This window comes from Somniosus microcephalus, chromosome 9 (genome assembly GCF_052327205.1).
Source record: "Somniosus microcephalus isolate GS21.2 chromosome 9, FLI_Smic_1.0, whole genome shotgun sequence".
In the NCBI taxonomy this organism is placed as follows: Eukaryota; Metazoa; Chordata; class Chondrichthyes; order Squaliformes; family Somniosidae; genus Somniosus; species Somniosus microcephalus.
Window position 1 is genome coordinate 37,214,967 of NC_140995.1, and position 15,295 is coordinate 37,230,261.

General features: G+C 45.0%; 1 protein-coding gene across 1 annotated transcript in view; it reads right to left on the reverse strand.

The window, feature by feature from the left end:
• Nucleotides 1-10,208: 10,208 nt before the first annotated feature.
• col21a1 (collagen, type XXI, alpha 1) overlaps nucleotides 10,209-15,295 on the reverse strand; it is a 639,396-nt gene continuing 634,309 nt past the window's right edge. The window contains exon 30 of the mRNA XM_085996520.1: nucleotides 10,209-12,743. Coding sequence (XP_085852646.1) covers nucleotides 12,556-12,743 — 188 coding nt within the window. The 3' untranslated portion in view covers nucleotides 10,209-12,555. The remainder of the gene's footprint in view (nucleotides 12,744-15,295) is intronic.

Consider the following 15,295-nt stretch of genomic DNA (forward strand, 5'->3'; position numbering starts at 1 on the left):
GGTCTTTACTCCAACTCTCACAATACAGTACTGAATTCGTGAAGCCCGCGAACCTGTGATGACTCACGGATTGGTCACCTGCTGGAACTTGATTGGTTTTCCTTCTAACAGCAGCAGGCAAGTCTGAACATGCCTTATTCCTCTCAGCTTGCAACTGTCTTGCAGGGGGAGGGGAATACAGCAGTTAAAAGGGGATTATACAGGTTTATCTACATACACACAGTGTTTCCCCAATGTGGCAACACCACACACTGTTGTAATGTAGGGTGAGAGGAGGCTGGTGTGGAGCATAAACACCGACATAAATCTATTGGGCTGAATGGCTTGTTTCTTTGCTGTACATTCTATATAATAAGTTAACAGCTAGTCATAGGTAAGGAGCATTATGGGTTATTTAGTTAAGGGGCCTACAGTGACTGTATAGAGAGAGAGAATACATGTAGACTAGCAAGAGAAGAACTAACTGAATTCTGCTGGAAACACATGACAGGCTGCATGAGCAAGAATAAAAAATACATGATACAGGGACCTGGAGATAAGGAAACTCGACTGAAGCGGTTTAGGTCAGTTTTAGACACAGGAATAGTGCAAGTTAAGTCCATCTTTGCAAATACATTTGGGAGGGTAATGGCGGATGGTGGCAATCTGACATGGCTGGCATTCCTCCATAACTCCTCCTCTTCCAAATGACGTAACTAAAAAGGGTCACCCACAAGGGCCACTCATTATCCCAATAAGTTGATTGCTAACAAAACATGGCTGATCCAAAACTCATGCCACAAACCCCATCATAGGTTAACTGATAGAGATTGATTGCTATGATTAGTCAGCAACTCCGTTATCGTTGTATCAAGTGACTACCAGGATGGTAGAAGGGGAGCTAGATGGACCGTGGTCTTTCTTTGTCTAGCAATTCCTATGTCCCTAAAATAGATTAACACAATTCAACCTAAAACAACCGACAGAAAATGTATTTCCAAGAACTGATTGATATGCATTTTCTAATGTGACTAATTTGCTTTTGACTTTGTGTTTAAGTTTGCAAGGTCACGTGTGGACATGGGACTGTCTTCATTAAAAGTGCTCCCATTAGCACTCCTCTGCCAAGTTGAAGCATTCAAAATAGAATTGGATCAATTTCTCACTCCACAAAGAGTAATGAAATACGGGTTTGGCATAGGGAAAATAACCATCGAGAAACTCAGATCGCTCCCTGAATTAAGACCTGAGTGATCGAGTGAGTCTTAAATTCTTATGTTCTTGTATTTAGACAAGTTTACATGGTTGCTGTTCCATAATTCTTTCATTTTGTAATCTTTTATTTCAGTTTAATATGATTAATTTTTCAGAACATTGCTGTTAGTGATTCAGAAGGAATTACAGTGTCACATTGACGAGAGAGGCTTATTTCATTCCAAGGTTTAAGATTTTGAGCACATTTGGTCTTCTGGAGGAGCATTCTACCTGGAATGTCATCTTCAAGAATGGAAAGATGGGGTGCGTTTACTCAATCATTTGTGACCAATAACCCATGTGGTCCCATGAGGAACTACATTTCTTTGAAGAGTGTCCTTTTGTTTTGGGTATGGTTCAATAACTCAGACTTAAAAGGGAATGTCACTGTTTTCATCAACGATCAGATCAAATCAACCATTTCTACAATCTATTTTATACAGTACCTGATACTCTGATTTGGGCTATTGTAGGAATAGGTGTATTCCTAACAAATAACGGAGCTTGACTCGGAAGAACAACAAACAGGATTTTAATGTTGGATTAGATTAAATACAGCAAACAACGTAGATCGATGCAGGAGAGTCGTGGGACAGGTCTTTCCCCAGCGGGAACGCCACGAGGACTAACTCGGCAGTCCCGTGGATTGCGTGATGACGTCATCGCGTTTTCCCACGCTTGGGCAGTCACGTGAATGGCGTGATGACGTCATCGCATTCTCCCGGCACCTGGCACTGCAGCCGGCCGTTGCAGCCGAAGTCGCGGGAGCGGGAGGCCGAGCTGAGCCGGCGATTTCCGCAGGAGCGGGAGGCCAAGCTAGGCCGGCGATTGTCGCGGGAGCGGGAGGCCGAGCTGGGCCGGCTCGCGTTTAGGTGAGTCACGTGATGCGCGACGTGACTTCATTGCGTTAGCCCGCGTTTGGGTGAGTCACGTGATGCGCGACGTGACATCATTGCGTTAGGTCGCGTTCTTAAAGGGGCAACGCCCCGTACATGCAAACTGTATATAAACATAGTTAAAGTTAAAGGGAATTATGTATAATAAGTAAGGGACACTCGGTGGTACCGCTGCATGATCAATTAAAGTCATTAGCTAACTAACAAATCTCCCATGGTGTTCCTCACAATGAGTTATCACTTTTATAAGTGTTATGCCGAGTAGTATTACCGGGGACACCAACTTACCGCCATTGGGAACAGCCCTGAATCTTGGACCACTGGGAAGCTGCCCGGGGCCTAGCAGTACTGGGTTGATGTCTCAGGGTATATCAGTAAATGAAGGCTCCCATGGCCTGGGAGCATTAGTAGGGGCTTCCCAGCATTCAGGGAATACTGGGACAGATCCAGAGAGTTGGAATCATTGGGAGAGGGATCTTGGACAGTGGGGAGGGAGATCGCAGGGTCTGGGAACATTGGCCACAGAATGTGGTCCAGGGATTTGTGAGCAGAGAGGGGACCTGGGTTCTGGAAGTAGGGGGGAGGTGGGAAGTCTGGGAGAGAGGGGCCTGGGCCCAGAGGAACAGGAGAGCTCCTCCTGGCCTCACAAGGAAAACTTAGGCCTAACCTGGCCCTCCCTCTGATCAGGAGAACCCCCGCAGGATGACCATGCATCTAACCCAACCACTTATCCGTTGTCAATTTATCGCCCCAAGAGGGACGTGGAGCGCTAAATCAAGTGCTACATACTTCTCTTAGGGCGTTAACGTTGGGGAGTGGGGCGCTATCGCAGAGCGCTATCGCAGAGCGCTACTCAAGTTCCGGCGCTGTCAATTACAAGTACTCAGACAGACTGGCGCCTTCCAGTTCTTTAAGGGGAAGTTCAACCATGCTGCACAGCCTCACCCTGATCATTGCTGTTTGTGACCTGGGCCTGCAAGGAGCTGCAAACCATCATTCACAAATCTCATGGCTGATCAGAGGCCCAGGGAGAGAGCTCGCTGGTTCAGCGACCAGGCTTTGGAGGCTCTGGTGACGGCCGTGGAACACCGACGGGCAGTGCTGTTCCCAGACACTGGCAGGAAGCCATTGCCACAGGACTTCAGGAGGATGTGGAGGGAGGTCGCCCAGTACGTCTCGGCCAGAAGTGTGGTCCACAGGACTTTCACCCAGTGCTGCAAGAAGTTCAACAACCTCACTCGGGTGGTCAGGGTGAGTAGGTGCTGCAAAAACCTCTACATCCCACCATCTCAACCTCACTCTGTGCACAGACGGTATAAACTGCCAAATCCCCAACACTCACACGCAAACTATGCCCACCTACTAAAAGTGACATCCACATCTCACGCCTTGCATACGTTAACAGGTATTCAACTATGGTAGGCACATCTGCCAAACACATAGCTGTACACTCACTCACATGCAGTCCTTTTTCTTGCAGGCCAAGCTTGCTCATAACAGGAGGGAGCAGCAATGCACAGGAGGAGGTCAGGTGGAGCTGCACCCCCTTACAGACCTGGAGGAGTGAGTGCGCAGCATCACTGGGGCCCAGGTCGTGGGCACTGTGCCGTTGGAGACGTCGACCCCCTTGGGGACAACAACGGTATGTTCATCACCTCTCCCTCTTCTCTCATACCACTTCCCCCTCACACCACAAGCCCTTTCCACGTTCCATCTAATTATACTGTCCTCATTCCTTGCTCCCTTCCTGCCCCGCTGCCCTGACCTTAAACCCACTCTTGTGCCTTTATGCTTTCACATAATCAGCCATTATTTGACGAGCCTGTCCCTCAGCCTCCCAGTGGCAGCGATGCGGGAGAGGAGGAACAAAAAGCCAGAGCTTCACTGCCTGTGTTTCCCGAGGGTGAGAGGCCCAATAATGGGGCCATGCGGTCGCTGGAGGGAAGCCTAGTACATGGGTCTGATGTGGGTGAAGCCCCGGGATCCAGCGGGCTGCAGCAACACCCCGGGGACAGGGAACCTCAGGGCCCATCTCCTCGGAGGGTGAGTTCGTGTGCGAGTTCTGCTGCACAGGACTCAGATGAGGACCTCGATGTGGAGACGATGACCACACAGGCAATGGGCATGCACACTGAACTCATGGGTGCAATGGCAAGGGTGCCCGAGAGCATGGATGCACTGGCTAGGAGCATGGAGAAGTCCACTTCCAGCATTGCTCTCATCTATGCACAAACCATTGAGCCCATCCTTGGCAGTTTGCCAAGGATGGCTGCCTTGCAGAGAGACCGTGGGGAGCCAGACCTCATGCTGTGTGTCATGGGTGAGGTGGCAGCAGCTATTGCAGTACAGGCCAAAGCAACGCAACGGCTTAGTGCTGTAGTGGAGTCATTGGTTGGTGTCATCCAATGTCAGACTGCTCTCATGCAGTCTTAGATTGATGCCACGCAAGTGCTGACTGTTGCCATCATCACTGGGTCACCCACAGTCCACCAGGGATCTCACGGTGCCGCAGCAGGCCAGCAATCTGTGCTCCAGCAGATTGCTCCGGATGCTGTGGTTCTGCCCCGGGGGAGTGGCAGTGTGTCGGTCGAGCAGGAAGGTGTTGTCCTCTCTCAGGATGACAGCATTCTTGCTCCCACCACTGCCAATCCGCCATTGCACTTGCCGCAGCCTGTAACCCAGCCATCCCAGACTGCTGTCGCCCATGCTGAGGTGGTGCAGTCTGCAGCCGGGCCTTCCAGGCCCAGAGGTGGCTGATGGTGCCCTGCAAGGCCATCTGCAGTCTCTGGCTCCCAGGCACAGCAGCCTTCCACCAGCCTTGCTGCAGCCACTGGGGCCACATTATGGAGGAGCAGTGGGGTTGGGAGGGGGAACTCCAAAGGAGAGGGGAGTCATTGAAGAAGGGGGAGTATATAATACGTTATTAGCAAATGGGGGGAGTGTGTGTAAATAATTTGATGTGTTTGTAAATATATTGTTGAATTTGGTAACAAAGATTCAGTTTGCTAAGAAAGAGCTGTGTTTGTTGATAAGTTGTTGTGTTTGTTTATTATTAGTTGTGTTTCACAAGAGAGTTGTGCACAATAATACATTTTTAATTCGACCCCATTTTGTGATGTTTCTCATTTGACTTTTGCCTGGTGATAGGGGCTGCGAGCTGGCTGTAATGATGTGGTTGTGCTGCGCAAACGCCATGTGCTATCTCATTTATTGGAAGCGCTTTCTAATGAGGCACTCACGAACGACCCTTGCAGAAGCAAGATTGAGTGCCTCCCCCCTCCATTGCTGCTGCTCCTCCACCTCCTCCTCCTGTCCCTCTTCCTCCTCTTGAGGTGGACCTGCAATCTCTGGTGGTAATGGCTGGGCCCTCAGAATGGCCAGGTTGTGCAGCATGCAGCACACAACAATGAAAAGGGAGACTCGATCAGGGGAGTACTGTAGGGCTCCCCCAGAGCGGTCAAGGCAGCAGAACCGTTGCTTTACCACCCCGATAGTCTGTTCGATCAGGTTCCTGGTGGTGCTATGGCTGTCATTGTATGCATGCTGAGCAGGAGTGTTGGGGTTGTGGAGGGGTTTCATCAGCCAGGTGGCGAGTGGATAACCCTTGTCTCTGAGCAGCCAGCCGCGAGCTTCATGTGGTGGGTGGAACAGGTCTGGGACACCAGTCTGGCGCAGGATGAATGCACTGTAGCTGCTGCCAGGATAGCGGGCATTGACAGCGAGGATGCGCTATTTGTGGTCGCACACCAACTGAACGTTCAGAGAGTGGTAGCCTTTGCGGTTACGGAATACCCCTGGGTGCCACGTGGGTGCAGTCAATGGCACCCAGAACCATGGGGAAGCTTGCTATCCTTGCAAAGCCACATGAGCATTCATCCTGTTCCTCCCTGCTCATGGGGAATGAGATGTACTCCCTTCTCCTTCTGTACAGAGCGTCTGTCACCTTCCGGATGCAGCAATTGTGAAATGTTTGCAATATCCCGTTGAAGCCTGGAAGGAGCTGCTGGCATAGAAATTGAGAGCGACTGTGATCTTCACTGTCACTGAGAGAGATGTCCTGGTCCTGATCTAAGGCTGGAGGTCTGGCTGCAGGAGGTGGCAAAACTCTGTGACCACCTCCTTGCTGAAGCGGAGCCTTTTAAGGCACTGCCCCTCTGAGAGATTAATGTAGGAGAACTGCTCCCGGAATACCCTGGGAGGGTAAGGTCTCCTGTTGAGAGCCCTGGTGGCCCACCTCCCTCTGGCCACCTTTTCCAATCTTTCTCTCTGCCTCCACTGCCGACGGTGACGCTGGAGAGCGAGGTCCAGTGTCAGTACGGCCCCCATTAAGTGTTGGAAGTGTGGAACTATCAAATGTAACGCAAATGAAAGTGATAAAATTTTCTCAGGAGCAAAACTCCTTCAAGTAGAAAAAGCTTAAATCGGTATAAACGCCTGTCTGCTTGTCAAACTGACAAGGTGCATTGTTTGCCGACTAAAAAAATCCCCGGAAGTTCACACCTTTAAATAGCGCTCCTCCAGCTCTCAACCGACTGCAAACCACCTCCTCTACCTATCGTTTCTAATGGCAGGCACTGAGGCAGGGGGCGAGAATGAATTTCTGGTCCAGGGCGCTAACAGGGCAATGCACGGTCGGATGATGTCATGATCTCCGGCCACAGGCGGGCGTGGCAATAGTGGTTAGTGCTGCCACAAACTGCCAGGTGAATTTCGGCGGTGACACTAACATCGCCGCGCCTGGGCGGTAAGTCGTTAGCGCCCCCTGAAGGCGCTAACGTACCAAATTTCTAGCCCCCAATTTCTAGCCCTTGGACATTGAACAATTCAGGGAGCTGATCTCATTTGGGAGCTGATCTCATTTACAACCAATGTTCCTGGGCTAGGAATGTTAAAAAAAAGGTCGAGGTTTCTATTCCTGATTCTTGCTGCAAACCCCAGCTATGTGGATATTGGATGGAGATTGGGTTTGGATTGGCTGTGATGTTGCATGGTGGAAAAGCCTGCCAACACTTGCAGTCTAGGCTTACATATTAAGAAGGGCTGGCTGCCTACAGCAATTGCACACTAGTATGAGTCATAGGCTTTAGGAGATGAGGGGAGAGAAAGGATGAAAAATCCCATATGCAGAAGAGATTGGCAGCTATCAGAATATAGAAAACAATGAGATACAAGAGATGAAATAACCAAATACTACTTTACAGTGACATTACTCTAATAGACAGCTGTTACTTAGCATTATGCTGGCTATGTTGTATATCCTCCAACTTTTACCTTCATGACTATGTATACATTTGGTGCACTGTGGCACACAATGACACATAATTTTTACTTTACATACTCAGATATAATGGAAATACAAGTAACATGACATGAGCATGAAGTCAATCCTTTAATATGCACAATTATTGCAATACCACAAAGTGCAGTCGTGTATATATTTTCAAAGACCCTGGAGAGTCTGATACACTGCACATGATAAATATGTTGTGCATACACATTGTATACTGAAATCAGAACACAGGAGATTATTGATCCTTGATAAATTTAGAATAGTGGATCAGAGTAACAAGGTTTAGTCAAAAATACAGGTGGAACGTTCAAATTTGGCAGGGGTGTAAAACAGGTGGTAGCGATCGACAGCCTGTTATACATGCTGCCCAATTGTCCTTTCCACTGACTTCAATGGGGCGGGGTGTATAATGGGCAGCTGATCCACTACCGTCTGTTTTACACCCTGGCAACCCCCTCCCCCCCAGCCCCCACGAAAGTTTCACCCTACAATTTCTAGTGCTGAATAGAGTTGCAAAGAGTTGAGTAATGTAAGATATGAACTTTTTCTTAATGTTTGGATGGAACATAAGTCAATTTCTCTGTCTCTGGTGTTTCAATCTTGGATTACATTTAAGGGCAGAGGTTATTTGGAAATATTAATACATTTATCTTTAGTGTGCTGAAAATCTAGCTGAATACAAGGCAGAAATCTACAAGTACTGCTAAACAAATGCGTAGATTGACACTTTGGATATTGAAATCCAGAATTAACATAAAAATATGTAAGTTTAATAAGTGTAATTTTTTGAAGAACAGTATGATGATTGACTGTTGTTATAAAATAAATCAGTATCCCCAATATTTTCCTTGGTGCATTTTGTATTTAAAATAATGCTTGACTAATCTACTGGAATTTTTTGAGGATGTAACTGGTAAAATAGATAAGGGAGAACCAGTGGATGTGGTGTATTTGGACTTTCAGAAGGCTTTCGATAAGGTCCCACATAAGAGATTAGCGTGTAAAGTTAAGGCACATGGGATTGGATAGAGAACTGGTTGGCAGACAGAAAGCAAAGAGTTGGAATAAACAGGTCTTTTTCCGAGTGGCAGGCAGTGACTAGTGGGGTACCGCAGGGATTGGTCCTTGGACCCCAGCTATTTACAATATATATTAATGATCTAGACAAGGGAACTAGATGTAATATCTCCAAATTTGCAGACGACACAAAGCTGAGTGGGCGTGTGTGCTGTGAGGAGGATGCCGAGAAACTCCAGTATGATTTGGACAGGTTGGGTGATTGGGCAGAAGCATGGCAGATGCAATATAACGTGGATAAATGTGAGGTTATCCACTTTGGTAGCAAAAACAGGAAGGCAGATTATTATCTGAATGGCAATCGATTGGGAGAATGGGAAGTGCAACGAGACCTGGGTGTCCTTGTGCACCAGTCACTGAAGGTAAGCATGCAGGTGCAGCAGGCGGTTAAGAAGGCAAATAGTATGTTGGCCTTCGTAGCGAGAAGGTTTGAGTACAGGAACAAGGATGTCTTGCTGCAGTTGTACAGGGCCTTGGTGAGACCACATCTTGAGTATTGTGTGCAGTTTTGGTCGCCTTATCTGAGGAAGGATGTTCTTGCCATGGAAGGAGTTCAGCGAAGATTCATCAGGCTGATACCTGGGATGGCAGGAATGACGTATGAGGAGAGATTGGATCGATTGGGCTTGTACTCACTGGAGTTTAGAAGAATGAGAGGGGATCTCATCGAAACTTATAAAATTCTAACAGGACTGGACAGACTAGATGCTGGAAGGATGTTCCCGATGGTCGGGGAGTCCAGAACCAGGGGTCACAGTCTAAGGATAAGGGGTAGGCCATTTAAGACAGAAATGAGGAGGAATTTCTTCACCCAGAGAGTGGTGAACCTGTGGAATTCTCTGCCACAGAAGGCAGTAGAGGCCAATTCATTAAATATATTCAAGAAGGAGTTGGATATATTTCTCAAGGCTAAAGGGATCAAGGGGTATGGGGAAAAAGCAGGGACCGGGTACTGAATTTGGATGATCAGCCATGATCGCATTGAATGGCGAAGCAGGCTCGAGGGGCCAAATGGCCTACTCCTGCTCCTATCTTCTATGTTTCTATGATGATATCAGGAAATTTACCAATAACTTTGCCCATCGAATTTACAAAATATTATATATTCATCCTTACCCAGTCTGGCCTATATTAGACTCCAGTTCCATATCAACAAGGTTGACTCTTAACTGCCCTCTGAAGTGGCCTAGAAAGCCACTCAGTTGTATCAAAACCACTGCAATAGTTCAAGAAGAAGGCTCGCCACTACCTTCTCAGGACAACTAGGGATGGGCAATAAATGGGGACTTTGCCAGGGACGCCCAAGAATAAATTAAATAAAAACACACAGCTACAATTTTACTGATACCTGCTTTTTATTTCCAGATTATTTTTAAAAGCAAAAATACAGTAGTCCCTAGGTCTACAATAAACATTGATAATGAGAATACTGTACAAATTACTTTATTTACGGTGGTCAATGAAAGTGCAAAGGAGTTCATTGTAGTTTTGATGTCTCCAGGTTCATTTTACTGTATAATGCAGTGAATCTTGAATTTAGGTCCCACTGTTGGTGAAAAATGATAAACTTATAGATGTACTTTTTATAAGGGGTGGTGTGTGTGGTCAGCTTTGCTTCTGACTCCCTGAGCGGTTCGAATCGCTCCCACTCCCTTGGTTCTAGACTTTGGACTTATTTGGGGGTTGTAATGAAATTGAAACAGACAACTGAGTTGGTTAAAAGAACTTGGATTTTTATTTTGAGACAGGAAAATATACAATACAATAATCTTATCACTCTAAAAGGGGGGAACACTTCGGAATATGCGAGGGAGAATGACAATAGACAAAATACTTCACCCCTCCCAATCCCACTACACTAACTAGGTTGGATTCCAGATGACCAGGGAAATGCTCACCAAATGACTTCCTTGACAGTTGTAGAGGTTTGCGATTTCGGGGTTCTCTTTAGGTGTGCCGGTTGGGGCCTGCCATACCCCGGACGTGGTGGAAGACTTCACCTGCGTTGGGTCTTCAGTCTTCGCGTGTCCGCTGATGCAGTCGGGTGCTTATTTGGATTTATCTGGTAAGTACCCAATTTCCTTTGGTTAGGTATAGGGTTTAGAGTTTTTTTCATCAAATCTTACCCAGGGGTAAGTCAAGCTAGCTTGTAGAGTGGAAACAAATTTGCGAATCTTCAGTTTCTTCCAGGTTGGTTTCTTGTTGGTCACGGTGGCCCAATATTACCTAGTTGTTGGTAATATTGTTAGTTGTTGGTTTCTTGGGGCCCTTGGTTGCCGCGATTGTCTCGAGGCTGATGTATTCTTTGAATGAGTTGTGCCTCTGTTGTTGGTCTATATCTGGATGATCCGTGAGTGAACACACACTGTCTCCGTGTAACTGACAAAGCAGGCCTCAATTATACCATTTGAGGCCTTGCTTATCTGCCCGCCAAATCTTCTCTGGCCCATTGTTAATTTTGGCGGGATAGTTTTAAATTCTTTATCGAGTTTCGACTTGGTCCCATCTATTTTTAATTGACTTTTAACTAGTTTCGGGATTGCTTCGAAATCGGTTTAAGTGTGTGAAGTGGTTTTTGGAAATCTCTCTGAGTGGTTAATCTGTTGTACGATTGTCTTCTCCTGCTGGGGTCAGGGTCCCTTTCATTGATTTAGTGCCATGTACTGTATTATTCATATTTGTGATGGTTCTCTAGTTTTGGCGGGGACTGTCATTCCGTAAGGCCTATTGTCTTTATGTAGAATGACTGAGACGGCCCAGAACATTCCCAGACAATCTGGCCCATTCCAATACTCAAACTGTTTGTTTTACAGTGCCCCATTCCAACTCCTTTGTCACAGCCTTCCACAGGCCTGGACATGCCTTTTAAAATAGCCAAAATCCTGGGGTTTTGACTTTAAGCCCCTTTCTGGCCCAATATTCTTTTAAACAGTCCAAAATCTGTTCTCTTCTTGGTTTGGGGGAATCTGTAGAATTTTGCGAACCTTACATTTTATTTCCAAACTGAGATGTCTGGACTATTAATTATTACCCTATAGCCTGCTGAAAACCACCATAGAAATATATGATAAGTGGGCTAATGTTAAGGTAAATAAATCTTTATACAGTTTAATTTAGCTAAATTGCAAACTAATATTTACTGTTCACTAACTGAGTTGGAACATTGGAACCATTTCTCTCTTGGCAGCTGTTCCATGCAAAGAGTACTAGTATGCAAAATAATGATAAATATATTAATCCTGAAACAGTAATAAAGCAGCCCAATAAAAATAAATCTTAGCAGAAGTATATTTTGAGGTTTAATTTCATTCTCCTACAAAATGGATTTTTCTTTTAATGAAGATTTACAAAGGTACAAAAAAGCAGCAAAATAAAGATTGGGAAAAAAAGCAAGACAACTTTCAAAACAAAGGAAAGGCTAACAAGTATTTCTTGAGCTGGATTTCTTTTTTTTACTTTAATATTCTTAGAAGTCACTTAAGGATAAATTGCAAGAGTTGTGTTATAACTGTATTAAGTATACATCTCAGATGGTGCACATATGAGACTTTGCAAACTAATCACAGAGTGCATTCTGTAGAACATCTTTACAATTATTGATATCAGTAGGAAGGTTATCTTATCTGATTCAATTCAGTAAAAGATAAAAAGCAGTAACTCACATTAAGAAATTGACCATGGTTTTATCGAAGAAATAACAGATACTACCAGATCAAAGCATGTTGTACAGCAAGCTCAATAATAGATATTACAATATCCGACCTCTCCATCTCTCAGCATAGCATTAAATTACAAATACAACTAATGTAAATAAAACAGAAAAATGGAATGAAAACCAACAACACATATGTAGCTAATGATCTCTTCTAAGCAGTTGATATTCCTCTTATTTTAGCAATGGATCAGTAAAAGTTGGTCAATAATGTAGAACATAGGTACTCTCCTGTAAATCTTCCTGAGACTTCTTTTAGGACTTTTCAAGGATAAGCACCAGTTTGAGTAATGTCCACTATAAACTCACTCCAAGTTCATTTGTCCAACATGGATGGTGATACAGCTTCAATAGTTTGGTCCTTTTCTAAAGGGATCTCTTCCTACTAATGCTACATAACATAGAGATGGTTGACATGTTCCAGGTGGACCTGGAGGTCCCGCTCTCCCTGATTTTCCAGGATCTCCGGCTTTTCCAGGTGAGCCAGGCCTTCCTGGGTACCCTTCTTTACTAATTCCAGGTAAGCCCGTAGATCCTGAACAGAAAGAAAGATAATTCAGGAATTGTTCAACCAAAACAGCAGGCTAATTATGATATAAAGCTTTGTTTCTATGTTTTCAATATAGGTTTTGTATTGTTAAATGTTTAATGTTAAACAGATGATCTGGTCATTATCTCATTGGTGTTTCTGGGAGCTTGCTGTGTGCAAATTGGCTGCCACGTTTCCTACATTACAACAGTGACTCCACTTCAAAAGTACTTCATTGGCTGCAAAGCACTCTGGGACGTCCTGAGATTGTGAAAGGCACTATATAAATGCAAGTCTTTCTTCTTCTATAAATGTTGAATTATGTTATATTCACATCATTTGACAATGGTGGGGGCGGAGGAGGGGGGGGGTGGAAAGCAGAGGCAGAGGCCCAGAGTATTATTGTAGGAACAGGAGAGCACTCCTGCTCCGACTGGCCCCACTAAAAGAATTTAAGCAGTACCTTTTTGGAGGTTCTTCTGCTGTTCCGCCCTAAAACTGGCACTATTCCTGGCAAAATCGTAAAAATATTCTTTTAGAATACATTTATGATTTCACTAGAAATGTCAATGCAGGAAATCTTCCCACAATGTTTACAACATTGATAACAATTGTTACCAGAGGAAATTTTCCTTCCGTAGGAGGGAAATTTTTCATGTTACATGCTCCTGCTGTGTGACAGGCGTGGAAATTTGGGAAGGTGGACTGCAGGTAATATACCTGCTTTCTGCCAGTCTACAGTACAGTGAAGTGGTGATTATTATGCTGCTGGCTCTGTGTGCTTTTTCATTAATTCATGCGTTTTACAATTAATTTGGGTGTGATTTCCAATATCATCTTGAGTTGCTGTTTTATAGATATAGGTCTTTGCACTGCAACTGTGCGAGTAGATTTTTATTTGCTTCTGGCTGTTATAATAAAATAGAACTAGGCCTAAAGAGATCATGAGAACAGTGTTACCACTTAATTACATAATGAAAAGCTACTGTTAGAGTTTGGTTAACCACATTGGTTCTTGGCCGCATACAGTGTTGCCTGATAGAGCCAGTATGTACAGCTGTAATATTGGCCCGGAATTTGCGGTCCGGATGATGGCAAACTGTCAACGTCTGGCATCATTCCGCCTTTGCAACTTCAGGAATTGGCGCATGCGCAGGCGCATGCGGAAATCCTGTTGTATTTTATGTCAACTTTTGCTTTTGAAATGTATGTCGTTCACTGGAGTGAAAAGCTACGATGCATTACTGAACATCTATTCTTACTGAGACCTGTGGAGTTTCAGTGCTACAATATCCTGTCCATCTGTGTATGCTTGTGTAGACCAGATCCTATATGCATCGTTGTTCCCACAAACTTTGGCTTGTTTGGCTGTGGGGATGTTGTCATGATGATCATTGACATTTGACTTGTGTGTAAATGCATTTTCACTACTCTCCACCTCTCCCTTGTTACAATGATTGTTCTCTAAGAGAATCTCTGTGACAATTTTATATGCGAGGAGAAACAATGTCAGTGCAAAACCCCCCAAGGAACAGCATGTTTTGTACTTGTGCATTTGCTGCTGTGTTACATCACATCACAGGAATGCTGATCTAAATTGTTCATATAAATCAGCAGTTTTGTTTCCATTAGAATAAATTGGTGTTTGAGTAAATGTACCCTTTAAATGATGATTCCTATTCACACATTACACATTTTTTTCTTACCCATTTTCTCCTCGTGTAGTTTTCTCACATGCAGATAATGGCCCAGAAATTAGGTTTGGGGGCTTGCCGCGCGTGCAAGCCCCCGATGTGCACTTACCCGGCGCGCTGACATTTCAATCCTGGCCTGCATTGCATTTCCTGTCACTGGCCCGCTTCAGGTCCTGCCGCGCTGTGCGTGCGTGACCCAGCGGCGTACTTAGTGCGATGAGCCGGCTGGAATCACGTGAGCACTGGGCAACCAATGGGAGGTTGCAAAAGTTCATTCATGAGTTTGATAGTAAGAACTGTCAAACTCATGAAAACTCCTGGCCCCAAAACACTACTTAAACTTGAAAGAATATTAAAAAAAACATCGCACTACTTAAATGAACTATAAATAACTGTAAAAAAACTATTTTAAACAATAATTTAAAATTTTGAAAAAAATTATTATATAAAAAATCGGGGCTAAAAATACACTTACCTTACTGTAAAGTCTTCAAAAATAATGAACCTGTGGAAAAATTTTCTAATTTTACTTAATAGACCACTTACCTGTTAAAAGTAAGTACTTACGGCTGCTTTTTTCACGCGTAAAAACCGGAGTCTTTTCCCCACGGGCAACTCTTCAAAAAAAAAGGAAGTTCAGCGCGCACGCGCTACCTGAAACCTCGCACGCGTTCCACCTCTTAACCCCTTGGGTCAGAGGAGAGGAAATGCCGGTTTTCCCCGCATGCGCTGTGCATGCTGAAAACCGGCAATTCCTCCGGGCCCACGCGTGAGTACCCCGTCCGTACTCACGCGTTGGGACAGGAATTACTGGCCCAATATACCTGTATTTTATATTCATGCTTGTATAAGTCAATCCCCTGT